The sequence below is a fragment of the Oncorhynchus masou genome, chromosome 29, assembly GCF_036934945.1.
Source record: "Oncorhynchus masou masou isolate Uvic2021 chromosome 29, UVic_Omas_1.1, whole genome shotgun sequence".
Taxonomy (NCBI): domain Eukaryota; kingdom Metazoa; phylum Chordata; class Actinopteri; order Salmoniformes; family Salmonidae; genus Oncorhynchus; species Oncorhynchus masou.
Window position 1 is genome coordinate 52,202,220 of NC_088240.1, and position 22,419 is coordinate 52,224,638.

Consider the following 22,419-nt stretch of genomic DNA (forward strand, 5'->3'; position numbering starts at 1 on the left):
TATTTTATGCCCAAATTTACCCATACACAATCACATTGACCAGTTGTGGGTTATGGACTAGGCGAGACGTGGTATGAGTTTTTGGGGATAGCGTTCACATTCACATTGTAGATTGAGCAACATTTCCTTCATCAGACACTGGGGGCAGGAGTATGTCAATTTGGGTGTACCGGAAATACAGTTATTCAAATAGGAAGATCTGAAAAAAAACTGACTTTCTAGCCATAGACGGGTTTGTGTTGTGTGAGCTTAAATTTGCTAGTTCAAAACATGGAGAGATAGTGTTTGTTTTGTCAGGTAAGTATTTAAGACATATATATATATCTTGGGGAGATTACATGTATTTTTTTCCAGCTAGTTTGCACAGCGTTATGATTATGGGAAGAGCTCAATCATTTACTCTTCGCGTCCTCTCCCCTTCTCAAAAACCCATTGGATGAGAAAGCCAGAGGTCCCGCCCTTCTGACCCTCTCCCCCAATGGGTTTTTGAAAAAGAGGCAAAGAAAGGAACGGGTGAAATTGAGATCCTCCCCATATTGTGTTAGCAGGTATCTAGCTGGCTAATAACTAGCTAGCAAGACGGCTAAGGTTAAGCTAGCTGCATTTATGGCTTGACATTAAAATGTAACGTTCGAGGGAAATATAAAGGTATTTATTTTATATATGTAGATACGTTTGCTTGGACCATTCCATGGAAAATGTGGCCGCTGTGTCTTCAAGCTGAATCTTTGCTAAATCTGTAACGTTAACGTTACCTAGCTAAATCATGTTAGCCTGCTAACTGAAATTAGCTGTGGTTGTGATGCATTTATTTCTAGGTTTTCAACATGATTACGGCTTCCTCGAGTTAAATTCAACGCTTGTCTCACGATATCAAACAATCAACATGTGCTCAATCAATATTTATCCAGTTAACATGAGTTGGCAGGCTAGCTAGTCAACAAACATAGCCAGTTAGCTAGTCAACAAACGTAGCTGTCACCTGAGTGTTGATATGTCTATACGCAATAATGTAAGACTGACAGACGGTGTAATGTTATTGGTTTGCCAGCCGCAATGTGTGATATTTGTTTTTTTACTACCCCTTAAATATCCATAGAAATATCATGCTTGGTTTTTAGTTAGCTAGTCTGACATTTTTAAATAGCTAACTACCCAAATGTCATGATATGGCTGGGGCCCTCTTAAGATTTGTAGAATATTTCCCCAAATTATTATTTTCTCGTTTTTGTTTTTCCAGGTTTCTATTTTTCCAAGCCTTTTCAGGTTTTCATGCTCAAATCACACTTAATATTGTAGTCCACAACAACGCCAGGAGACCACTTTTGAGATCTGAGGAAAATAGAAGAAATGTGGGTTTTGGGGTGTAGTTACCCTTTAATGCAAGTATGCACCAGCAATAGTTCCTTGTTTGGTTGGCTATGTTTCTGTGGCGTTCATGTGATTGCATTGATGCAAGTAATCATGATATCATTATGTGAGGAAGGCATAGGCTATTTTGTAGTTAACATTTTAATTTAGAAGGTTTTTGAGAGTCTTTCTATTTCTACCAGAAGATATTACACAAAGTGTAGACATACGCGAGCATCGCACACACACAGACGGGGCATTCCTGTGCCGTTTCCAAAAGTTGAAGGCAAATATGAACTGATGCATTTTGTTCATGTCTTATGATGAACTTGGGCAAATTATTGCATTTTTTTAATGTTTCATACATTTAGTACATTCCTATAAGTTCAGTAAAATTGTTTTTATTGTTGAATTCTGTTTTAATGTCTGGATTCCGTCCTGGTTCTCTGCAACGCAGATTTTAAAAGGCCCTACCCTCACCCTGGCATTCTGTGTGTTGTTGATTGAGGGCGCAAGGGGCTTTTTTGTCTCACACTTTTCCCTTCTTATTCCAGTTTCACGGACCTGGTCCTTACGACGACAGTGCAGACCCAGAGAGAGGCACCACCATCTGACATCCTAGGTCTGGAAGATTATGACCCAGTACCAACCACAGTCCAACCGTTCCAACTTTTTCACCGTGAAAGCCGAGGCCTCCTCAACACCACCTCTCGCCACCAGCATGGCCAATAGCAGCGCCGCCACTCCAGGGAGGGTGATGGGCACACCTGGCCCTGCCGGCAGAATCAGCCCAGAAGGAAGTCAGGTGAGTCCTCATATCCATCTCCTCATCACCAACCTGGGGCATGTTGGAAAAATGTTGTGACAGAAAATGAAAATGTATCTTTTTTATTGGACAGGAAGTCCCTCCCTGTTTCAGTTCGGATTCTTCCATTTGGTAGCTAATAAACACGACCATGGTATACTCCAGCTGGGTGATGTTTTTCAATAGAATTGTTCAAAGAATTCACTAAAACTGTAAGGTACAGTTACTACTTGGCTTTGCACATATTGACGCCAAATCCTTCAGTTTCACATGCTGATTGGTTCTGTAAAAACATGCCTTCTAATGTTCATCTCCCTAGCCAGAAGTTTCAGGGTGTACAATGAGCATATGTAGCCACTCTGCTTGACCACTTCAAGTGCACCATTGACTATGACTAACAACCTGTTTGCCCTCCACTCAGGTGTTGAGTAAAAAGAAGCTGCAGGACCTAGTAAGAGAGATTGACCCCAATGAGCAGCTCGATGAGGATGTGGAGGAGGTATGTTTACTACAGTAGCTCAGAAGCAAGACTAGTGCATGCAATGTTTTGAAGCCTCACCACTTGTGACCCGAGGTCCCCCATCTGTCTTCCTCTCAGATGCTGCTGCAGATTGCAGATGACTTTATTGACAGTGTGGTGACGGCTGCCTGTCAGCTGGCCCGCCATCGCAAGTCCAACACCTTAGAAGTGAAGGACGTCCAGCTACACCTGGGTGAGTAAAAGTACTGGCTGATGTTTGGAGCAGCAGCCACTGCAGTCAGGGCTCTACGCTGAACTTTTTTACAAGGAGCACGTGTGTGCCTCAGTTGAGAAATGTTGGCGCACACAAATACATTTAGGATCACAGTATTAGAGGTAATAATGCTAGAATCCTTCATTTTTTTAGGCGTACTGGTGCTTCTAAATAACAATTGCAGGTCGCACAGAAAAATATTTTGGTGTATATGCGAGTAAAATGGTCTCACTGTAGAGCCCTGGCAACTATTGTGGCATAAGCAGTGTTTGTCTCCATTACTGGAATGAATAATTTACTATGGCAAAAATGAGCCATGGGTGTAGCAGTTTTGAGTTTTAAAGATATGCATATAAAAGGTGGATGAAGTTAATGGACCATTTCCTGTTGAGTGTATTTTGATTTTGATTTTCACTCCCTGTGTTGTCTGCCACTCAACAGAGCGCCAATGGAACATGTGGATTCCTGGCTATGGTTCAGATGAGATTCGGCCGTATAAGAAGGCTTGTACCACAGAGGCCCACAAACAGGTTTGTTTGTCACACTTTCATCTTGATCACACCCAGGGTTGAAATTTATACTAATGAATTGTGCTAAACGTTCAATAATTTAAATGTACAGTGCTGTAAAGGTATTTTCCCCCTTTCTGAATTTCTCTATTTTTGATACTGAATGTATCTTCAACCAACACCTAATATTAGATAAAGGGAACCTTTATTAGATAAGGGGAATGACTACAACCAAATCTCATCAAAAAAGTTTACTCAAGTTTGCCAAAAAAGCACCTGAATGATCATCAAGACTCTTAGAAGAATATTCTATGGACAGATGAGTCAAAAGTATAACTTTTTGGACGACACGGGTCTCATTATGCCTGGTGAAAACCAAACACTGCATTCCACAGTTAGATCCGTATACCAATGGTCAAGCATGGTGGTGGATGATAGTGTGATAGTTTTAGGATGCTTTGCTGCCTCAGGACCTGGACAACTTGCCTTAATAGAAGGAACCATGAATTCTGCTCTGTATCAGATAATTCTACAGGAGAATGTCAGGCCATCCGTCTGTGAGCTGAAGCTGAAGCGCAGCTGGGTCATGCAGCAAGATAATGATCCAAAACACACAATCAAGTCTACATGAAAATGTCTAAAAAACAGCACATTTGAAGTTTTGGAATGGCCTAGTCAAGGTCCAGACCTAATCCCAATTGAGATGTTGTGGCAGGACTTGAAATGAGCAGTTCATGCTTGAAAACCCACGTGTTGCTGAGTTAAAGCAGTTCTGCATGGAAGAGTGGGCCAGACATCTTTACAAATGAAGCATTTGTGTTTAATGAGTCTGCCAGATCAGACCAGGAATGTTCTCTTGATAAGTGCGTGAATTTGACAATGTTCGACAAGTATTCAAAATGTAATGAGTACTTTAGGGTGTCAGGGAAAATGTATTGAGTAAAAAGTAAATTATTTTCTTTAGGAATGTAGTGAAGTAAAAGTTGTCACATTTTAAATAGTAAATTACAGATAACTAAAAAAACTACTTAAGTCATACTTTTACTTAAGTACTTTACACCACTGGAAGTAAGTATGTAATTGTTGTTATTGGTTCACTCAGGTTCCCTTTGTCTAATATTAGGTTTGGGTTGAAGATATAACATTCATTATCAAAAATATGCAAAAGGAGAGAAAATTAGAAAGGGGACAAATACTTTTTCACAGCACTGAATATGTATTAAATAAATATTATTTTTGGTGTATTGTTTGTTTAGAAAGTATTGCAAATAATTTCAATAATTTAATATGTGGTTGTCTTGCTGCCTTAGTTGAATGCACTGACTGTAAGGCGCTCTGGATAAAAATGTCTAAGAAAAAATGACCTAAGTGCAATAGTGATTGAGCATGTTTTTCATTTGTCTCATCCAGAGAATGGCATTGATCCGCAAAACAACCAAAAAGTAGCAAGACCTGGAACCAGCCTCGCACAAACACTCTGTGCTTTTTGTCTTTTCTCTGTGTATTTCTAATAATGGGGGACATTGTTTCACCCACGTCTTCATCTCCCCCAGGTTTTGTGTGTGATTTGTCAGCTCCACTATCACACAAGTATTTTGATATCTTGTCCTTTTTAATGCCTTTCACCACAAACTGGGCAAAATCACACACTCTCTCATTCAGTGTAAATGTACACTCAGGTATGGAGTGTTGTTTTTGGACAGTGTTTTGTTTTTAGAATTATCTGTTCAACTTTACATTTTTGTTCAGGGGGTAACCATCAAACACACACACCTTCAATATGGTGGTGGTTACCATACTCTTTCCCACTTTTTTTATTTTATTTTGTCTGGCATGCGTTTGCTGTTGTGCATTTAGTCTTTGTCACATAAACCCCCTTCATCTAACATCAGAAATGTACACCTTTTGCAGTTAGTTAGTTTTCAGGGTACTTTCATGGCACTATGTTTTTGTGTGCTGTAGGGATCTGATGTCATCTTCATAGTTCGTTAGAAAATTACCCAGGACATTGTTTTTCATAAGATGTCAACAATTAACTGATTATTATTCAAAAATAATAAGTATGTGAAGTATTGCTTGTATCGCCAGACTGCCGTGAGATGGGGTTGGGTAATGGTCCTTATTTGGAGATGTGTAGGGAAGCAGTAACATTTTGTTTTACTTCATATGGCCGTGTTTTAGTTAAACCTGTTCCTTTTTATTCCATAAATAAAACAAGATTCATATTTCACTTGGCATTTGATTTGTGTGTTTATTTCAGTGTTAAGTCATGTTCTTTCTCATTTGTTGGAACCTTGAGTATTTCGGAGTTCACTTTCTACATAAATGGATTACATCAGTATATCACTATTCAGGGTAAAGAGATTTGACTAGATTTCCTTAACTGTAATACCACTGTGATAATGTTTCTCGATTCTGGATGACAAACTAACGACCTCCTTCAGAAAAGTCCCTGTACACACACTTGCAAGTCTTTTACATGTGTTATGTCTATTTCCATGTTCTGAAATATTGTCACAATAGGTAATGCCCATCTTGTAAAACTTATTCTCATCCGGTGAAGAGCCTCAAGTCAAGATTATTTTATGATCTTTTATCCAATATGGCAGTCAGTTTTTCAAGAGAGGCATTGTGACATGGCATACATGACAATACAGCAACTCAGGAACAGCACCTTCTGTTGTTGGATATATTGATCTTGGGATTTTGTAGCTGTGCTAAGGTTGCACGTGGAGCCAAGCACTTCACCCCGTCCCAGCCCTCTTGTAGCTGCACCTCCCCACTCAGCAAGCCCTGGTACACCCGGCGGGTCAGCAGCTCGAAAGCCTCCGTCACACACTGACCAGTCTTAGCCGACGCCTCGATGTAGGGCATCCCCAGCTGTCCTGCCAGTTTCTCAGCCTCGTTATGGCCCACCACCCGCTCTCCCTGGGCCACCCGGTCATTCTTGTGGCCCACAAGTACAAACAGCACTGTGTGGGGCTGCACATGTTCACACACCTCTGCGTGCCACTCTTGCACATGCTCAAAGGAGGCACGGTTAGTCAGGTCAAACACCAGCAGGCCCCCCACTGAGTTACGGAAGTAGGACCGAGTCACTGACCTGAGAGAAAAGAAAAACACATCAAAAAGTTAAAGGAATTGTGTAAATTGTTTTTATAAAAAGGAAAAAAATGGAATCAATTTATGGATGTGAATCAATGATCAGCATATAAATAGTTGTGATAATTACTATGAACTCATACACATTGGTAAATGTTAACCTAAATTAGGCTAATGTTGACTGTATGGAGGTACTCTATCTATTGCATCTGGAAAAGAGGATGTGGTATTCATTGAAGGGAGGTTTCACCAGAATAGGTATCCTCTTTGAACGACCCCTAGTTGTGTTTCAGTAGATGTCAGACGCATTGTGTCTGGATATCTTACAATTGAAGACAATACTAAAGTGCCTATAAGAACAACCAATAGTCAAAGGTATATGAAATACAAATGGTATAGAGAGAAATAGTCCTATGATTCCTATAATAACTACAACCTAAAACTTCTTTACTGGGAATATTGAAGACTCATGTTAAAAGTAACCACCAGCTTTCATATGTTCTCATGTTCTGAGCAAGGAACTTCAACGTTAGCTTTTTTACATGGCACATTATGCACTTTTACTTTCTTCTCCAACACTGTGTTTTTCATTATTTATTTGAGACGAAATATATTTGATTAATGTATAATATTAAGTTAAAATGAAAATGTAAATATTTTATTCAGTATTATTGTAATTGTCATTTATTACAAATATATATACAGTTGAAGTCGGAAGTTTACATACACCTTAGCCAACTACATTTAAACTTTCTCACAATTCCTAACATTTAATCCTAGTAAAAATTCCCTGTCGTAGGGCAGCTAGGATCACCACTTTATTTTAAGAATGTGTAAGAATAGTAGAGAGAATTATTTATTTAAGCTTTTATTTCTTTCATCACATTCCCAGTGGGTCAGAAGTTTACATGCACTCAATTAGTATTTGGTAGCATTGCCTTTAAATTGTTTAACTTGGGTCAAATGTTTCGGGTAGCCTTCCACAAGCTTCCCACAATAAGTTGGGTGAATTTTTGCCCATTCTGGTGGTGTAACTGGTGTAACTGAGTCAGGTTTGTGGGCCTCCTTGCTCGCACAAGCTTTTTCAGTTCTGCCCACAAATTGTCTATGGGATTGAGGTCAGGACTTTGTGATGGCCACTCCAATACATTGACTTTGTTGTACTTAATCCATTTTGCCACAACTTTGGAAGTATGCTTGGGGTCATTGTCCATTTGGAAGGCCCATTTGCAACCAAGCTTTAACTTCCTGATTGATGCCTTGAGATGTTGCTTCAATATATCCACATAATTTTCAAACCTCATAATGCCATCTATTTTGTGAAGTGCACCAGTCCCTCCTGCAGCAAAGCACCCCCACAATATGATGCTGCCACCCCCGTGCTTCACGGTTGGGATGGTGTTCTTTGGCTTGCAAGTCATTATGGCCAAACAGTCCTATTTTTGTTTCATCAGACCAAAGGACATTTCTCCAAAAAGTACGATCTTTGTCCCCATGTGCAGTTGCAAACCGTAGTCTGGCTTTTTTATGGAGGTTTTGGAGCAGTGGCTTCTTCCTTACTGAGCGGCCTTACAGGTTATGTCAATATAGGACTCGTTTTACTCTGGATATAGATACTTTTGTACCTGTTTCCTCCAGCATCTTCACAAGGTCCTTTGCTGTTGTTCTGTGATTGATTTGCACTTTTCGTACCAAAGTACGTTCATCTCTAGGAGACAGAACGCGTCTCCTTCCTGAGCGGTATGACGGCTGCGTGGTCCCATGGTGTGTATACTTGCGTACAATTGTCTGTACAGATGAACGTGGTACCTTCAGGCGTCTGGAAATTGCTCCCAATAATGAACCAGACTTGTTGAAGTCAAAAAAATTAATTCTGAGGTTTCGGCTGATTTCTTTTGATTTTCCCATGATGTCAAGCAAAGAGGCACTATGTTTGAAGGTAGGCCTTGAAATACATCCACAGGTACACCTCCAATTGACTCAAATTATGTCAATTAGAAGCTTCTAAAGCCATGACATAATTTTCTGGAATTTTCCTAAGCTGTTTAAAGGCACAGTCAACTTAGTGTATGTAAACTTCTGACCCACTGGAATGGTGATACAGTGAATTATAAATGAAATAATCTGTCTGTAAACAATTGTTGGAAAAATTACTTATGTCATGCACAAAGTAGATGTCCTAACCGACTTGCCAAAACTATAGTTTGTTAACAAGAAATATGTGGAGTGGAAGAAAAAAAAGTTTTAATGACTCCAACCTAAGTGTATGTAAACTTCCGACATCAACTGTATATATATCTACAAATCGGCCAATTAATCGGTATCGGCTTTTTTGGTCCTCCAATAAATCGGTATCGCTTTTGAAAAATCATAATCGGTCGACCTCTAGTAGAGACCTCTGATTGCATGTTTTGTGTAATACCAATGAATGTCCGAACTGTGACAAATAGTGATGCAGTTAATATATCCTCAACTTTGAGCCAGGAGAGATTGACATAATATATATTTTCTTTTGAACTTTTATTTAATTAGGCAAGTCAGTTAAAAACAAATTCTTATTTACATTAACGACCTACACCGGCCAACCCTGGAAGACGCTGCCCTATGGAACTCCCAATCACGGCCGGTTGTGAAACAGCCTGGATTCAAACCAGGGTGTCTGTAGTGACAACTCGAGCACTGAGATGTAGTGCCTGAGACCGTTGCGCAACTCAGGAACTCAAATGTACCCTATTTATACAAAAGTATGTGGAGACCCCTTCAAATCTGTGGATTCGGCTAGGTTTATAAAATCAAGCACACAGCCATGCAATCTCCATTGACAAACATTGGCTGTGGAAAGGCCTTACTGAAGAGCTCAATGACGTTCAACGTGACACCATCATAGGATGCCACCTTTCCAACAAGTCAGTTAGTAAAACCTCTGCCCCGGTCAACTGTAAGTGCTGTCATTATGACGTGGAAACGTCTAGGAGCAACAACGGCTCTGCCGCGAAGTGGTAGGCCACACAAGCTCACAGAATGGGACCCCCAAGTGCTGAAGTACGTAGTGCATAAAAAAACTGCTGTCCTCGGATGCAACACTCACTACTGAGTTCCAAACTACCTCTGGAAGCAACATCAGCACAATAACTTTCGTCGGGAGCTAACATGGGTTTCCATGGCCTAGCAGCCGCACACAAGCCTAAGATCACCATGAACAATGCCAAGCGTCAGCTGGAGTGGTGTAAAGCTTGCCGCCATTGGACTCTGGAACAGTGGAAATGCGTTCTCTGGAGAGATTAATCATGCTTCACCATCTGGCTGTCCGACTGACATTTCTGGGTTTGGCAGATGCCAGGAGAAAGCTACCTGCCCCAATGCATAGTGCCACCTGTAAAGTTTGGTGGAGAAGGAATAATGGTCTGGGCTGTTTTTCATGGTTCGGGCTAGGCTCCTTAGTTCCAGGGAAGGGAAATCTTAACACTACAGCATACAATGACATTCTAGATAATTTTCTGCTTCCAACTTTGTGGCAACAGTTTGGGGAAGGCCCTTTCCTGTTTCAGCACGACAATGCCCCCATGCACAAAGCAAAGTCCATACAGAAATGTTTTTTTCGAGATTGGTGTGGAAGAACTTGACAGAGCCCTGACCTCAACTCCATCGAACACCTTTGGGATGAATTGGAACGCCGACTGCGCGCCATGCCTAATCACCCAACATTAGTGCCCGACCTCACTAATGCACTAGTGGTTGAATGGAAACAAGTCCCCACAGCAATATTCCAACATCTAGTGGAAAGCCTTCCCAGAAAAGAGGAGGCTATTATAGCAGCAAAGGGGGGACCAACTCCATATTAATGCCCAAGATTTTGGAATGAGATGTTCCACGAGCAGGTGTCCACATACTTTTGGTAAATCAAGTGTAAATAATATATAATAATACATATGCCATTTAGCAGACTCAAATTACAGTCACGCGTGCGTGCATTTTCCATATGGGTTGCCCCGGAAACCGAACCCACAACGCTGGCGGTGCAATAGCCACACTCCACCAACTGAGCCATACAGGACGACAATGACATGCATGAGAAATACGTGCTGCTCTGATTTGGACCAACTGCAACTTGCCTATGTCTTTCTTTGCTGTACCTGACCACACAATTGGACAGTAAGACCAGGTGCAACAAAACTAGAGCCTGAGTCTGGTTGACTGAGATATCAAGAAAGAAGAGCAATGCCTTATGGACAGACCTCATCACATTTTAGTAACCATTGAGTTTATATGTTTTGACCACGATAACTTGCTATCTAGGGTGACAGCCAGCGGTTTAGTCTCTTCAACTTGCTCAATAGCCGCTTTAGTCAACAATAGATCAAGATGAGGTTTAGGGTTGAGCGAATGTTTTCTCCCAAAAATTATGCTTTTAGTTTTTGAGATATTTAACACCAGCCTATTGCTAGTTACCCATTCTAAAATGGACTGCAGCTCTATGTTAAGGGTGTCAGTTATTTAATTTACTGTTGCTGCCGACGTGTATAGTGTTGAGTCTAAACTACCTCCATACTCACAATAATTTTTTTTAAACCAGTACCAGTTACCTTCAAATGAGTCCTGTTACACTCGAGGGGGTCGTAGTACAAAACAGAGACCACCATTGTGCTTGTGGGAGTCTCATCTTTCCATAGCATGGTCATATACGTTTTGGATGCCACAGACTCTTTCGTGAGAAGACTGATTTTTGGGATGTCTCATGATCTGACAAACACTGCTGTAGATCGGCTGATGCGGAAGGCCGTCATAGTGTCACGCCCTGACCTTAGTTATCTATGTTTTCTGTATTAATTTGGTCAGGTCAGGGTGTGACGAGGGTGGGTATATGTGTTTTTGCCTGTCTAGGGTTTTTGTATGTTTATGTTTTTTTCTAGTCTAGGGGTTTATATGTCTATGGTTGCCTAGATTGGTTCTAAATCAGAGGCAGCTGTTAATCGTTGTCTCTGATTGGGGACCATATTTAGGTAGCCATATTCCTTGGATAGTTTGTGGGTTATTGTCAATGTGTTGCCTATCAGTACGCGTGTCTCATAGCGTCACGTTCGTTCTGTTGTTTTGTATAGTTTGTTCAGTGTTTATTCTTCATTAAAAGAAGTATGTATTCTTATCACGCTGCACCTTGGTCTCCTCGTTATGACGAACGTGACACATAGGCGGATGCGGTGCATCGAGACGCAGCCCATGCAAAAAACAGATATCTCTAGGTTAAAGTGAAGGATTTTGATGGGATTTTTTTTATTATGTTACTTAGATTGACACACCGGTGCATCAACAGACTCTAGGAGGATATTATTCAAGGTCAGTGGAAGGTTATTAGTAAACACAGAAAACAATAATGGTCCAAGCCGGCTGCCCTGCAGTATACCACACTCAACCAAATTTGCATTAAAGAGGCTTCCATTAATGTTTTCTGGTTGAATAGGGCAATGGCCCGTCATGTCATTGGGCAAAAGCGAGGAGGGAGGAACGCCCTTCTCAAAACAGTATTCTGCACTGCTCGGTCATGTTGTCAACAAGGCAGTTAGGTGTATCGTCCAGAAACATACAACATCTCTTTTCCATAAAATAAAGATTTGAATTTTCAAACTAGTTTTCATTGGAAAGACAGATAAAGCATTTTGCTAACACTTTACTTGAAACCCGGCTCCATAACACGGTCATAACCATATCATATGTCAAAACAGCTGACATTACTTGTCATAACATGGTCGTATATTAAGTTATTTTATGGCTGGTTATAAAACCTACATAAGAGTGTCAAAACCCACATTTATTCAAATGTTTTTTCCTTGCGTTTGAAAGTTTGTTTCTTAAATCCTTTGTTGTTATTGTAATACATTCTTTACAGTCATGTTTTTGTCCCATCATATTTTAAATAACTTGTAGAAAATACACTTTCACACATCATAAAGCATTATGACCATCCTGTGTCACATCAATTGGACTAAGAAAATACACTTTATGGCACTGTCAAGAAGCATTATGACTATACTGTGTCACTTTACTTGGACTAAGAAAATACACTTTATGACACTGTCAAGAAGCATTATGACCATCATAATCATATAAGCCAGACAGCCCTATCACGTACATGCCCTTATGTTAGTCATCAGTCAAAAGGAGGGTGTCTTGTCCTGCTCTTGAAATCTGCTCCTGCATTCATCCCAGTCATCAGAAAACAAGGTAGGTACATGTCTGACATCAATGTGTGCACAATTACAATGATAATTTAATATGGTCAATTTCAGAAGATGTTATATAACATAGCCTACTTGTTTATGGTGTAATAGAAGTTTTTGCTGTTTGTGGTAGGTTTTGTGGGTTTTGACACTCTCACTCAAAACCAGCCATAAAATAACGCAATATACTGTATGTCACAACAGATCTAAATACATGGGTCATGACAGTGTTATGACCATATTATGACCGGTAATAACAAGTTATGTGAGCTGTTATGACATATTATGTCATGGTTACGACTGTGTCATAACATGTTATGATGCTGAGTGTCAAGTGTTACCAGCATCTTTATAAAAAGCAATCGCTTTTGCTTGTGAAAACAGAGAATCCTATTTAATCACTCAACGTGCTTGAGTACTTCACTTTTGTTTTGAGCCGACTTCACCATTTACCAGAGCGGGGCACCTGGCTCACACACGGGAGGCAGCACAGTTCCAAAACAACAATCACGTTTCACCCTGTTCAAACTCCTCCTATCAGGGTAATCCGGGCCAGATAAATGAACCCCCTCATTGAATAGGGCTCTGTTGTTTCATCACCCCCAATGTCTTCAAAGGATTACAGCCGTTTGAGACCGAAAAGCCCTATATGGACTATGCATGCCCTGCCGAAGTGCCAGCATGCCCTGCTGAAGGACCCTATCATGCTGAATAGGTGGTGAGTATACTGGAAGCTAGACTATAGACTGCTGGTTATGTATATTTTGATAATCATTATCACTATCACCGCTAGCATTATCACTATAATCGCTAGCCAAATATCTGAAATGAAATAAAAAGGTGAATGTAGTAATCAGGTGTTACAGCGTTCTTCTGTTGAAGGAGGAGCGGACCAAAATGCAGCGTGGTGGTTACTCATGTTTACTGATGAAAAAAATGACTAGACATGAAATAACTGAAAAGTACAAAAACAACAGACGGAAACGTGAAAAAACTATACAGCCTATCTGGTGAAATTAAACACAGAGACAGGAACAATCACCCACGAAACACTCAAAGAATATGGCTGCCTAAATATGGTTCCCAATCAGAGACAACGATAATCACCTGACTCTGATTGAGAACCGCGCAGGCAGCCATAGACTACGCTATACACCCCACAAAACCCCAAGACGAAACACACCACAATAAACCCATGTCACACCCTGGCCTGACCCAATAAATGAAGATAAACATAATATATTTTGACCAGGGCGTGACATCAGGTTTTATATTTGTATTTATTATGGAACCCCATTAGGTGCTACCAAGGCAAAATCCATGTGTACTTGTGTGTATAGTGCATATGTTATCATGTGTGTATTGTATGCATGTGTCTGTGCTTATGTTTGTGTTGCTTCACAGTCCCTGCTGTTCCATAAGGTGTAGTTTTACCTGTTTAAAAAAATTCTGATTCTACTCCTTGCATCAGTTTTACATTTTTTAAACTTAACCTTTTATTTTACTAGGCAAGTCAGTTAAGAACAAATTCTTATTTAGAATGACGCCCTGCACCGGCCAAACCCGCGTGATGCTGGGCCAATTGTGCGTCGCCCTATGGGACTCCCAATCAAATCCAGGTTGTGATACAGTCCGTTACCTGAAGTGGAATAGAGTTCCATGTAGTCATGGTTCTATGTAGTGCTGTGCGCCTCCCATAGTCTGCTCTGGGCTTGGGCACTGTGAAGAGACCTCTGGTGGCATGTCTTGTGGGGTATGCATGGGTGTCTGAGCTGTGTGCTAGTATTTTAAACAGACATGCATGTCATTAATGTTAGCTCTCCGTGTACTTTTAAGGGCCAGCCGTGCTGCCCTGTTCTGAGCCAACTGCAATTTTCCCAAGTCCCTCTTTGTGGCACCTGACCACACTACTGAACAGTAGTCTAGGTGCAACAAAACCAGGGCCTGTAGGACCTGCCTTGTTGATAGTGTTGTTAAGAAGGCAGAGCAGTGCTTTATTATGGACAGACTTCTCCCCATCTTAGCTACTGTTGTATCAATATGTTTTGACAATGACAGATTACAATCCAGGGTTACTCAAAGCAGTTTAGTCACATCAATTTACTCAATTTCCACATTATTCATTAGGAGGTGTAGTTGAGGTTTAGGGTTTAGTGAATGATTTGTCCCAAATACAATACTTTTAGTTTAGGAAATATTTAGGATAACTTATTCCTTGATACCCATTCCGAAACTAACTGCCTCTCTTTGTTAAGTGTTGCAGTCATTTCAGTCGCTGTAGTAGCTGACGTGTATAGTGTTGAGTCATCCCCATACATAGACACACTGGCCTTAGTCAAAGCCAGTGACATGTCGTTAGTAAAGATTGAAAAAAGTAAGGGGCCTAAACAGCTGCACAGGGGAATTCCTGATTCTACCTGAATTATGTTTGAAAGGCTTCCATTAAAGAACACCCTCTGTGTTCTGTTAGACAAGTAATTCTTTATCCACATTATAGCATGGGGTGTAAAGCCATAACACATACATTTTTCCAGCAGTAGACTATGATCGATAATGTCAAAAGTTGCGCTGAAGTCTAACAAGACAGCCCCCACAATAATTTGATCATCAATTTATCTCAGCCAATCATCAGTCATTTGTGTAAGTGCTGTGCTTGTTGAGTGTCCTTCCCTATATGCGTGCTGAAAGTCTGTTGTCAATTTGTTTACTGTGGAATAGCATTATATCTGGTCGAACACAAGGGTTGGTAACAGGCTGATTGCTCGGCTATTTGAGCCAGTAAAGGGGACTTTACTATTCTCGGGTAGCGGAATGACTTTAGCTTCCCTCCAGGCCTGAGGACACACACTTTCTAGTAGGCTTAAATTTAAGATGTGGCAAATAGGAGTGGCAACATCGTCCACTATTATCCTCAGTCATTTTCCATCCAGATTGTCAGACCCCAGTGGCTTGTTATTGTTGATAGACAACAATACTTTTTTTCACCTCTTCCACACTGACTTTACGGAATTCAAAAGTACAATTCTTCTCTTTCATAATTTGGTCAGATATACTTGGATGTGTAGTGTCAGCGTTTGTTGCTGACATGTCATCCCTAAGTTTGCTTATCTTGCCAATGAAAAAGTCATTAAAGTAGTTGGCAATATCAGTGGGTTTTGTAATAAAGCCATCTGATTCAATGAATAATGTTTAAGTTGGCTTTTTTTGTATTTTTTTCCCCAAAATGTCATTTAAGATGCTCCAAAGCTTTTTTACTATCATTCTTTATTTAATTTATCTTTGTTTCATAGTATAGTTTCATTTGGTTTTTATTTAGCTTAGTCATATGATTTATTAATTTGCAGTATGTTTGCCAATCAGTTGGGCTGCCAGATATATTTGCCATACCTTTTGCCTCATCCCTCTCAACCATACAATTTCTTAATTCCTCATCAATCCACAGGGATTTAACTGTTTGTACAGTCATTTCCTTAATGGGTGCATGCTTATTAGTAACCGGAATAAGCAATTTCACAAATGTGTCAAGTGTGGCCTCTGGTTGCTCCTCAATACAAACCACAGACCAGCAAATATTCTTTACATCATCAACATATGAATCATTACAAAAACTTCTTGTATGACCTCTTATACACTATATTAGGCCCAGACTTTGGAACTTTTGGTTTTCCTAGATATGACTATTATATTATGATCACTACATCCTATGGATTTGGATACTGATTTAATTTCTGCAGCATTAGTAAAGATGTGATAAATATATGTTGATGATTTCATCCCTGTGCTGTTTGTAAATGTAGGTTGACTGACAACCTGAACCAGGTTGCAGGCAAATTACAGTTTGACGTTTTTTCTTCAGTGGGCAGCTGTTGAGAGCCAGTCAATATTTCAATCTTAAATATTTAAACCCAGAAAATATACTTTTCTGTTGATATCACATACATTATCAAGCATTTCACACATATTAGTGTTAGCACTTGGTGATCTATTGCAGCTTCCCACACGAATGGGCTTTAGGTGAGGCAGATGAACCTGTGAGCCATATTACTTCAACAGTATTTAACATGAGATCCTCTCTCAGCTTTACAGGAATGTGGTGCTTTATATAGACCGCAACACCTCCCCCGTTGGCATTTCTGTCTGTTCGGTAAATGTTATAACCATGTATTGCTACCACTGTATCATCAAAGGCATTATCGAAGTGAGTTTCAGAGATGCAATATGAACGTCATCTGTTTACAAGCAAGTTATTGACTTCATGGACCTTGTTTCTCAGGCTGCAAGTTAATATGGGCTATTTTAGCACTTTTCTGGGTTGCGTGATGGTTTTTAATGCTTTACTGGAAAGCTTATCAGAAGTAGACTTGCTCATGTTACTTATATTGGAGCTGATAGTGCAGGGTGAGCTGCACAAAGTGGTCTTCCTACTAGGGCACACCGCCTCTGTGTTAACAGTGTAACTCTGGTTCATAGGCTCATGATTACTGCATACAATAGCTGTAGGATCCACAGAGGTATTCAGGGCAATTAGGGGGACATACATTAAGATACTTACATTGTATCTGCCAACGCCCCTCGGATAATGTACATCTGATGCAGCATTATGACGACTCATTGTCACAATGATAGGGATTAACTGAGCTGGTCTTGGGTCATTGATAAGTCATTGTTTCAACTAGCCTTGAAATGCACGGACAGAGTCCAGGAGCCAAGATTATTTAGATGGACTCCATTATTCCTGTAGAATATTTTCTGTTTCCAGAAGGTGTCAAAGTTATCTATAAAAGTGACTCCAGCAGAGCTACAATAATCTTTTAGCCAGATGTATAATGCCAGGAGCCTGCTGAATCTCCCACACCCAACGATGGTACTGGACCTGGAATGGACCTGAAATGATTGGCCGTTTTTTGGAGCCTTTTAAGGCTAAAATAAGTTCCTTAAAATCCATGTTCAGATGTTCTGAGCTAGCCCTCCTGATGTAGTTTGACCCCACATGGACTACGACAGTGTCAGCTCCCGGCATCTGTCGTAAAACAGCCGATAGAAGCTTTGTGATGTCCTGTACTCGTGCTCCTGGGTAGCACTATCGTAGCATTTTTTGTATTTTACTCGCATAAAAAGTTTGGATGGAAACGTGGTTATACATTGGATTGGAAAGTATTCAGAAAGTATTCAGACCCATTAACTTCTCCCCAATTTTCTTACGTTACAGCCTTATTCTAAAACTGATTAAATTGTTTTTCCTCATCAATCTACACACAATACCCCATAATGACAAGGCAAAAACAGGTTTTTAGAAATGTTTGCAAATGTCAAAATATCACATTTACATAAGTACTCAGACCCTTTACTAAGTACTTTGTTGAAGCACCTTTTTCATCGATTACAGCCTCAAGTCCTGTTGAGTACAAGCTTGGCACACCTGTATTTGGGGAGTTTCTCCCATTCTTCTCTGCAGATCCTCTCAAGTTAGGTCAGGTTGGATGGGGAGCATCGCTGCCCAGCTATTTTCAGGTCTCCAGAGATGTTAGATCGGGTTCAAGTCTGGCTTGGCTACCCAAGGACATTCAGAGACTTCTCCCGAAGCCACTCTTGCGTTGTCTTGGCTGTGTCGTTGTCCTGTTGGAAGGTGAACCTTCAACCCAGTCTGAGGTCCTGATCACTCTGGAGCAGGTTCTCATCTCCCTGTAGTATTTTGCTCCGTTCATCTTTCCCTCCATCCTGACTAGTCTCCCAGTCCCTGCCGCTGAGTGGCTTCCGTCTGGCCACTCTACCATGAAGGCCTGATTGATGGAGTGCTGCAGAGATGGTTGTCCTTCTGGAAGGTTCTCCCATCTCCACAGAGGAACTCAGGAGCTCTGTCAGAGTGACCATCCTGACCAAGGCCCTTCTCCCCCGATTTACTGTGGTCAAATGATCAATGGAAACAGGATGCCCCTGAGCTCAAGGTTCTGATAGATGGGTGTGTCTTGGTGGTTGCAAGGACACACCCAATTAACACCCACATCAACCACACCCCCAAGCCAACTCACATATGGCTTCTGTCATGGCCGCCAACATTTCTTGAGGAGCAAGCCAAAACAACGAAGCAAAATCTACCACCAAATGATATGTAACATGGTCCAGGTTTTTTTTTTTACAGAGGGACAGGTTTTTAATTATTCAAATGTCATGCCTTAAGGGGTCTACCGTTGTACACCCCCCACCCCACCCTCACAGAGAGGATTAAGCAGATTGTTTCTCTCACTCTCACTCTTGCAAATGTAAATAAATTAACTCTTCAGCTCCCCTTTTGTCACTGAATAATATCAACAGTGTTGGGGAAGCTTCTCTGAAAATATAGTTTAGCAAGCTACCAATTACTCCACATTGAAAGAAATTAAGCTTCACTAAAGCTTCACTAAATATAATTGATTTAACTATAGTTACTTTGAAAAAGTACTTCACTACATCCAAACTACTTTTTCATAAATTATCACATCCCTTGAGTCCCAGTCCCAAAATTCAGTTTTTCCAGCTGATGAAACTCATACTGTAAAAGTAGATCAGTGTTATTTCCTGATAGTTGCTGGTTAAAAACAGAATCTACACAGGACCTTCTAATCATTAGGTTTGCATGAGCGGGGGTTTTGGCTTTCAATGGTGACATCCCCATGCAGTAAATTGGTTAATAGCCAATAACAGCTATTTTTCAGTTTTTTTGCTATAAAGCTATTTTTGCCCATATTCCAGTAAGATACTTATTTGTTACGCGCAAAGTATTTGATATTGATATAAAAAAGTCTGCATTGTGTAACTTGGCCTATTAAACACAACTGTTTCAAGTGACAATTAGGCAGGTCTGATGACAAAAAAGAAAGACAATTCTTACCTACTTCATCCATATTTATTTTTGCCAAAAAGTATTGTGTGGTTAGCTACACCTCTAAAATGGCAACAACAAAAAAGTTAACTATTGAAAACAATACCAAGATTTTAATGTAGTTCAACTACCACCAAGCTACAGCAAAATGTAGTTAAATTACTAGTTGAACTATAAGTAGTTTACTACTCCCCAACACTGAATATCAACTCATGAGGTAGAGAGGGAGACGGATGATAAACCAGACTATAAGGAACGCTTGCATTATGGTCAAATGTGCAAGTATGTGACAGTTAAAAGAAACTCCTAACCGAATATTTTGTTTGGCTGTGGTGAGTCACAGTGTTCATTACATTCTGTAAGGAGGGCAGGTCTGATGCACCTTACTCCCATATAGGTTATATTGTATTTGTTTGATTTTTCTTTAGGTAAAGACTGATGAATACTCCTATTGTTGAAAATACCCAAATCAAAGAGCAGGTAGTTTATCAGGGTATTGCATTTGCATGAACATTGTAGCGGTGTGAAGTTAAGGGAAATAGAGAGGGGAAGTTGCAGCTCTCTGAAGGGAAAGGGTGCATTCTGCTCCATATCAAGGCAAGCCCTGTATTTCCTGTTGCCAATATGGTTAGTTCTTACTAGTAAGAATTGTCCTTTTATGGGAACAATCCTATCCCCCTGAGCCTCTGTAAAATACCCAGTTTGTGCAGATCATGGCATTAAAATCCAATCAAATTGTATTGGTCACATACACGTGATTAGCAGGTGTAGAGTAATGCTTGTGCTTCTAGCTCCCACAGTGCAGTAATATCTAACAAATTACACATATACCCAATACACACAAATCAAAGTAGGAATTAATTTAGACTATATACATATATGGACGAGCGATGTCAGAGCAGAACGGACTAAGATACAGTAGAATAGTATAGAATACAGTAAATACATATGAGATGAGTAATGCCAGATATGTAAACATTATTTAAGTGACTAGTGTTTCCTTCCTTAAAGTGGGCTAGTGATGGCTGTTTAACAGTCTGATGGCCTTGAGATTGAAAAACAGCTTCTGTCTCTCAGTCCCAGCTTTAATGCACCTGTACTGACCTCATCTTCTGGATGATAGCGGAGTGAACAGGCAATGGCTTGGGTGTATGGTAATCATGTATTTACATGATTTATGCCATGGAGTAGAAAGCAGGTCCCTCAAGTCAGAAAAGTAACTGGGTGGTGGATTAGTAAATGAATAGCTAACATTACAGAATGGAGTGATGTTGTAGGCTGAATGAATGTGTTGTTGTGGTAATACATCACATTACTTTACCTGAACCTCTCCTGGCCTGCTGTGTCCCAGAACTGCAGTTTGACCCTAACGCCAGGCTCCACCTCCAGGAAGTGCACGTAAAAGTCCACCCCTACAGTCTGGTTGATGCAGTCCAGAAACATCTCCTCTGTGTAACGCTTCAGCAGGGACGACTTGCCCACTGTCGAGTCCCCTAACATGATGATCCTGAACTGGTACTGCCACAGAGTCAGGTCCATAGCAGCTGCTGAGGACTGTAGAGGGGGATAGGGCAGATGGAGGGAGATATGGAGAGGGATTCCCCTCAGGAAGCCAGAGGCAGATAGGGTTTTGACAAGCTGGAGCTAGTTCCTCGACGCTCCCGTTGAGGAGAAATAGTGCGAGGCACTTCTCACGGCTCCCACATAAAACAGTCTCTGTCCGTAGTGTCAGCAGCCAGGAAACACCCTCACATTGTTGATCCCCTGCTGTCGAAAGTGTGTTTGGTTCAGTGTGTGTGCTTGCTCCTCAAATCCTCAGTGAAAGCACCTGTGGAAGAATGTCCATCCCATTGAGTTCTTAAGTTGTTATGCTGCCGTCCTCCTTCATGTAGATCTTGACTGATATTGCACAAGCATGTGCATGTGTGTATGAGTGTTTGGTAGGGGTGGGGACTTCCAAAGTTTGCCTGTGCAAACTTGATACTTGATAGACAAAGGGAGAGGTGCAAGAGTGTGAGAGGGAGGGCTCTCCAATGGAAAGGGAGGGGTGTGCAGATGGAAAGAGAGAAAAGGGGAGTTGCGTCTCTCTGAAGGGAACGGGTGCATATTCTCCCCTGAATCATGCATTTCCTGTTGTCACTATTTGACACTATGTTTCACTAAATAAGAATGACATGGGTTGCAAGCACTCATTTTATATCAACATTTAATTGTAGCCTCCCCCATAACCCACTATATGGGTACAGTTGAGCCTCTGAAAAAGGGAAGTAGACAACAATATAACCTAAACTCTCCGAGGACTCACACGGAGGGGCTACTTGGGATTTTAATAGCTCAGGATATGTAAACTGAGCTTTATTTCATAGGTTGTCAAATCAATCTCTCTCAAGTCAAGACAGGAACTTGCACGTTCAGCTGTAAGGATTGTCATTGGAAACAAGAGGGACTGGTTAACACTGAAAAGGGTGGTCTATTCAGAGTCACAGAATATCACTAGTCTTATATCAAAGCTGATCTCAAACAATTATAAAAGTGAAATAAATTCAAGGTTTTCTTTCTGTTATAAAAAAAACTGTGAAAGATGATAATGAAATAGTGCAGAATGGAAGATGTAAATAAAAAATCTGTGTGAATTTTATCCATCTTCCATTCATTAGTGCATCACTGTTTTATTCAATAATACCTCGCTGGGTGTTTTACATATTATCAAACTATATTCACACTGTTTCTTAGTGTTCTTGGACAAAGTTTCACATTGAAGAATACCATTTTAAAAAGTGGGGCATTGTAATGCCGATATGTTGCATTCAATTGTTTAAAAATAGTCAAAAATCTAGCCATTTTA

At 40.5% G+C, this 22,419-nt stretch overlaps 2 protein-coding genes across 4 annotated transcripts; one reads left to right on the forward strand and one right to left on the reverse strand.

The window, feature by feature from the left end:
- The first annotated feature begins 163 nt into the window (after positions 1-163).
- Positions 164-5,628, forward strand: taf12 (TAF12 RNA polymerase II, TATA box binding protein (TBP)-associated factor). 3 transcript variants are annotated; one of them, XM_064945237.1, is made up of 6 exons: positions 164-297; positions 1,905-2,155; positions 2,577-2,654; positions 2,730-2,868; positions 3,331-3,419; positions 4,809-5,628. In XM_064945237.1, exons 2-6 carry the CDS (start codon positions 1,985-1,987, stop codon positions 4,842-4,844), a joined length of 513 nt encoding a protein of 170 aa, XP_064801309.1. In that variant the 5' UTR covers positions 164-297; positions 1,905-1,984; the 3' UTR covers positions 4,845-5,628. The 3 variants fall into 3 exon arrangements, with proteins under 3 accessions (XP_064801309.1, XP_064801311.1, XP_064801310.1); XM_064945239.1 differs by having other exon boundaries at positions 165-297; positions 2,754-2,868; XM_064945238.1 differs by lacking the exon at positions 164-297 and adding an exon at positions 500-648.
- rab42b (RAB42, member RAS oncogene family) lies at positions 5,104-22,368 on the reverse strand. The gene is made up of 2 exons (XM_064945236.1): positions 20,896-22,368; positions 5,104-6,501 (listed from the first exon to the last, which is right to left on the reverse strand). Exons 1-2 carry the CDS (start codon positions 21,111-21,113, stop codon positions 6,060-6,062), a joined length of 660 nt encoding a protein of 219 aa, XP_064801308.1. The 5' UTR covers positions 21,114-22,368; the 3' UTR covers positions 5,104-6,059.
- Between the last annotated feature and the right edge of the window lie 51 nt (positions 22,369-22,419).